Source organism: Lentinula edodes (assembly GCF_021015755.1).
Source record: "Lentinula edodes strain Le(Bin) 0899 ss11 chromosome Unknown C8R40scaffold_44, whole genome shotgun sequence".
In the NCBI taxonomy this organism is placed as follows: domain Eukaryota; kingdom Fungi; phylum Basidiomycota; class Agaricomycetes; order Agaricales; family Omphalotaceae; genus Lentinula; species Lentinula edodes.
The window spans coordinates 323,610-329,609 of record NW_025764350.1 but is presented as its reverse complement, the minus strand read 5'-3'; the positions used below and the strand labels follow the sequence as shown (position 1 = coordinate 329,609).

General features: G+C 46.4%; 2 protein-coding genes across 2 annotated transcripts; both read right to left on the bottom strand.

The window, feature by feature from the left end:
• Positions 1-2,517: 2,517 nt before the first annotated feature.
• On the bottom strand, positions 2,518-3,020 carry C8R40DRAFT_1126206 (uncharacterized protein). The gene has a single exon (XM_046229015.1). The coding sequence runs from the start codon at positions 2,846-2,848 to the stop codon at positions 2,612-2,614; it is 237 nt and encodes a 78-aa protein (XP_046081636.1). The 5' UTR covers positions 2,849-3,020; the 3' UTR covers positions 2,518-2,611.
• Positions 3,021-3,873: 853 nt separating this feature from the next.
• C8R40DRAFT_1126204 (uncharacterized protein) lies at positions 3,874-4,743 on the bottom strand. The gene has a single exon (XM_046229014.1). It carries the CDS (start codon positions 4,577-4,579, stop codon positions 4,004-4,006), a length of 576 nt encoding a protein of 191 aa, XP_046081635.1. The 5' UTR covers positions 4,580-4,743; the 3' UTR covers positions 3,874-4,003.
• Between the last annotated feature and the right edge of the window lie 1,257 nt (positions 4,744-6,000).

Below are 6,000 nucleotides of genomic sequence, written 5' to 3'. Positions count from 1 at the left end.
CCGCTATGGCTATTAAAATTCCATACAAGCAAAATCCGCTGTCCTCTATGATGGAGATTGGCATGTACTTCACCCGTATGGATGAAGCTGGCATTGGTCTTGCTGACCACCTCGAAGCTTTGATTCTTTTATCTAAGCTCCCATCACGTTACTCTGTCGTTATCCAAACCATGTCTCAGCTTGAAACTGCAGAGCTCAAGAAATTGACCTTTGCTAAAGTTCGTATCGCAGTTATGAACACTTTCAGCGGAGACACCATTGGCAACTCCCAACCGCAGAACGCGAACAAGTTTTCGAACGTTCATCGCAAGGGAAATGATCCCAAGTTCTCCCAACAGCAGCATGGTAACGGTAGTAACCAGCAGCAGAAGGGACAGAATGGGAACGATGACAACAAGAAGAAGCGTAAGCGTGGCAGTGGAAAGAACAAGAAGGCTAAGAAGAATGCAAACGCTGCCCAAGCTGATGCAGACTCTATGGACTTCAGTCCGATTGGCAGTACTGTTGACTTTGGTCCGGTACGTACTGATCTTACTCCTTCTGTTCAAGATGTGCGCAAGCACTCCATCCATCCTCCTTACAACCCTCCTCCTAATGCTACGTCCCTTCATCTTCATAAGAAGACAAGGATGGCCATCAAACGTGCCCGTGACATTGGCGTCCGTGCGACTGCCGAAGTCATTCGCACCCTTGAGCCAGCTGGGCATATTTCGGAGTTGGACAGTGATGATGAACTTGATCCTCCAACAAAGCGCACTCGTGCAATGTCTCCTGTGGATGATGTTGAGAATGGCAGTAAGGCTCCTACGCCGCCTCCTCCATCTCCTCCTATGGACTTTGAGGTCCCAGGAACTGCCTCTTTCGACCCTGATGAGTTGATGAACTTCGACTTGAATCGTGAAATTTTGGCAATCACTGGATTCATGGACACCATGGGGTCAGTACCCTCCTCTGATCTTGACCATATGGGATATACTAACGCACCTTCATCGGTTGCAGTGGCGAAGACATGCAAGTCAGCCTTTGAGCCTGATCTCTTGTCCCGTTTGTATAATTACCGTATCGATGCCAAGTATATATCCAATGAACATTTTTGTGTACATGACGTTTCATACTCTGTGTGCAAGAAGTGTAAGGGTAAACAGAGAAATCAACCTAAATGGTGGATGAACGACTCTGGTTGTTCTGAACACACTACCTTTGACTTGAGTGACTTCATTGAGTATGAAGACCTTGAGGAAAAAGTGCTCATAGCAACTGCAACCACAACTGCCTACATTACTGGCGTTGGGACTGTCTTGATAAATTTCAAGGATGTTAGAGGTCGCATGCATTCGGCACGAATCGCTCCAGTATTCTATATGAAGGAGTTGAGTCATCGCCTTATAGCACAAGGACGCTTCCTACAAGATGGCAAAACTGTTCGCGGCAACGCAGACAAAGTTGACTTCTGGGACAAAGACGGTTTATTCCTGTCATTTGAACCACGAACTCACAGCGATACAATCTACATTCTCAAAGATTATTCGCCACAGCCTATGGCTGTAAACCTAGTGATCCACTCAGTGGACTACACTACCATGCATCGTCGCATGGGTCATCCATCGCGCGAAGCACTCACTCAACTGAGGAAACATGCAGAAGGTGTTCCCACCTTTAGCATTCCCCATGAGGAAGAACTCTGTGAAGGTTGTGCCAAGGGAAAGATGACTTTACGTCCATTTCCGCCAACTAATCGTCGGGCATCACGTCCCTTCGAGATTATTCACTCAGACCTCAAAGAATGGCCTACCATTTCGTACCACAAGTACAAGTATACGATCTTCTTCATAGATGACTATACTTCGCATGGGTTCTACTGCCACTTAAAAAAGAAGAGCGGAGCTCTTCCGGTGATAAAGCAATTCATTGCCACAGTCAAAAATCTATACGAGACTAACGTCAAGGAATGGATGTCTGATGGTGGCAGAGAATTTAGATCCAATGCACTTGATGAGTTCTTTAAGAACGAAGGTATCAAAGCACAATGGTCATCTCCTCATATCCACCAGCAGAATGGAAGAGCCGAAAGGTTTATCCGGACTATTATTGAGAAAAGTGAACCACAGCGCTTTCAAGCCTGTATTCCTGATTCCTGGTGGGAATTCTCTGTTGCACACGCTGTGCATGTGTATAACCGCACTCCTATGCGTCGTCACAAATGGAAGACACCATATTGACAAGACCGTGCCTACAGGTCAATAGCTATAGAGGTTCTGAGGCCGGATCTGGCCCGGGAATGGCCCGGGATAATTCCGAGGTCCGGAACTGAGTATTGGCCTGTAGTACACACTGGGAGTGGGACGTCGGTGAAGCTATTAGCAACACCCTTCACACACTGTTGGTGTCCCCGGGAATTATGGCAAGAGTGCAAGATTGGGATGAGCAGCCTAAATGGGGTTCCTGATGATCCGGGAGTCCGGAAGCAAAGGGTAAAGGAGATATTAAAGACTGGGATAAGATGGTACACTTGATTTCAAGCTTGACTACAACGTACAAAGTATTCTAGCTTATATACATCCCAAATACAGTAGTCATAAGACCTCGATGAAAGCTCGGAATAATAAATAAGTCACAAGGTAATTACTCCGAAGTCCGGCCGCTCCGGGCCGGGCCGGGAAGCGTATGGGTGAATTGCATGCATATGACAGTATCCCCCCGTTAGGCCTGAGCCCACGAAGGCCTCTGTGAATATGTGTGCAGTGAAATAGTAAAGTATAGTAAAGCAAAGGGATTGGATTAGATCCAGTAGTGAAGAATAAATTAAAAGTGGAAGTCTCGGAGAAATTGGAAAGGATCGGCCTGCCATTGTAGGGGGTCAAAAGAACATAATAAAGCAAAGAAAAACCAGATTAAAACAAAGTAAACTCGTAACCAAATAATCAACAAAAGAATGGATGACCACGTAACTTCCGAAGTCCGGGCCGGCCGGAAAGTGTTCTGAAGTCTCAAAAGACTAAAACAAGTTCCGAAATTCGGAATAATCGGGAGCAGCCGGTCCGAAAATTGAAATACAGGACTGGAATACAGCAGTATCCCCCAAGTACGCTTGAGCCCTCGAAAGCCATGAATCAAGAGCCGAAGTTGGAGTAAATGGTGATGTAGGAGGATAGGGTAATGGAGTAGGGAAAATTTCGGAATAAAATCCGAGCCGAGGGGCGGGATTGGGCCGGAAAAATCGTCGGAAACTGCGGAAAAGTCCGGCATACCAATCAACACAAAGTGTTGCCAAAAATGATAACCTGAGCTGATATCCACACAAGAGCGATGCCTAAAAGGCCAAAATTGACACAAAGTGTCCAGAGTGATGGTAGAACCATCCCGAGACCGGAAGTTCCAAGGGAAGCAAAGCCGGAAAGCGCTATAAGGATAATCATAAAAAATGAGTTGGAAAAAAGTGTTTCGGTCTACCCGGCAGATCAACGGATCTAAGTGGGAGTAGAAACTGTATCCTAACAAATAATCAATGAAATCCTACTAAACAGAGGAGCAGCTTGTGGGTGAAGCAAAGGAATCAACATAAATAGAAATGATAACAGGTAAGTGAATGGAAGTGCTAATGAGCAAGCTTGAGATAATGCCAATAAAATGATGGGAAAATCGGAGCAAGGTCGGAAACATGAATGGAATAATTAGTAATCAATAATAAGCAAAAACATCGGCCAAATCGGGCCGGAATGAAGCAATAATAGTTATTACAATGAAACATTACCTGAATATTCAAAAACTCGAAACAGAAGTGGAACATATGGAAAAAAAAAAGCGGTCCGAAGCTTAGAAACAAAGTAAATTATACTGTCAACAAAAATTGATCATGGAAAGGTGCAAAATCTCGGGCCGAAATTCGGAAAAAGCGGAATTTGTAAGGTCAAATAAGTGAAAATCATGAAAGGAAAGGAAAACTCGGTCTAAGACTCAGAAATGGGCGGAAAATTCGGAATTAAAATGTAGAAAAAATTAGGAATTACTCAGAACCATCATCGGAGCCCGGAACATCTGATTCAGAGTTATCTGCATCGTAGTTCTGTCCTGTACGGGCCTGCAGTTTGAGACAATCTACCTTCATATGTTCTCCTCCACAATAAAAGCACAACCCGAGCACCCTGCGCCTTTCCCTCTCAGAGTCCAAAAGCCTGCCATCGGGTCCGAGGTGAGGATGACCAGATCTGTCATCACCGGGCCGGAGTTCCGGCGCTTCGGAGTTATCAGAGGCAAACGAGTGGAAAGACTCAACCGAGTCTGAGGCTGAGGATGAAGGATAGGAATGTAGGTAACGGAGATCATAAGGGCCGGGGTGATCCGAGTCGAAGTCAGAGGATTCATGAAGATAATCATAATCAAATGGGCCAGGAAATTCCGAGTCATAACTTGACTGGTCAGGATCGGAAATAGTACCGGACTGAACTGATTCTTGTTCAGAATTGTGGTCAGATGGGCTAGATTGGTCCGACGAATCCGAAGTTTCCGGGTCCGGGCCGACCGGATCAGGTAAAGATAAGGCATACTCGAGGAAGGATCCTGAATCAGAGCCAAAGGACATAATGGAGGGGTATTTTGGTGAAGGAACAGTGTAATGAAGTGTAAGCTTGAAATACTGACAAGACCGTGCCTACAGGTCAATAGCTATAGAGGTTCTGAGGCCGGATCTGGCCCGGGAATGGCCCGGGATAATTCCGAGGTCCGGAACTGAGTATTGGCCTGTAGTACACACTGGGAGTGGGACGTCGGTGAAGCTATTAGCAACACCCTTCACACACTGTTGGTGTCCCCGGGAATTATGGCAAGAGTGCAAGATTGGGATGAGCAGCCTAAATGGGGTTCCTGATGATCCGGGAGTCCGGAAGCAAAGGGTAAAGGAGATATTAAAGACTGGGATAAGATGGTACACTTGATTTCAAGCTTGACTACAACGTACAAAGTATTCTAGCTTATATACATCCCAAATACAGTAGTCATAAGACCTCGATGAAAGCTCGGAATAATAAATAAGTCACAAGGTAATTACTCCGAAGTCCGGCCGCTCCGGGCCGGGCCGGGAAGCGTATGGGTGAATTGCATGCATATGACACATATGAGATTTTGTACAACAAAGTTCCGCGCATAGATCACTTGCGTGTCTTTGGCTGTGGCGCGTATGTCTATCTTCATGAAGAAATACGGACAAACAAACAATCGCCTAGGTCAGAACTAATGACATATCTCGGAGTTTCTGACGGTGGACACGGAAATATCTACATGCGGTCGAACAATGCCATGTTCACTGCTACGCACGCTGTGTTTGACGAGAAATTATTTCCTCGTTGTAAATCCTCAGAGCGTCATCGCTCTACGCGACTACCAGATCGCAACCCAGATCCTAAAGATCCTATTCCTCCACCTGGTGATGATGATGTTCCCATCTTTCATCAACCTACCACTCCCCAAATGAGACAGGATCCGGAGCAAGACGTTGCACCGCCTGTGCCAGCTGAACAGCCAGCACGAGATCCTAGTCCGCCGCCACAACCCCGGAATGAACAACCTCCTGCTCAAGAACAGTTGAGACGTTCAGGTCGTGTGCGGAGACCACCTACTCGTCTTACCGGTGATCCTAGAAGCAGCACTAAGCTTCCTACGGAACAACAGGTAGAGAGACCAAAGAGGGATATTCAGAGACGCGCACCACAGCCAGGTAGCTCCTCGGCTGAGCAAGAACGTCCTGAGCCAGAACAGGTTCCCGGACCTAGTACTGAGCATCCTACTCCTGAAAATGGAGAACAACCCTCTGTCACTCCCGGTGACGAAGCTAATACCCTGATCAGACTATGTCGGGAAGGGGGAGCTGAATTAATATATTTTCTCATGGCTAAGTGTTAAGATCATGTACACTGTGTAACCGTGCCAGAGCCACAGGGTGTCTAAGTGCGGAAGACGAGTGGGACAGTAGTGAAGTTATTAACAACACCGCCGTTACGCCGTTAG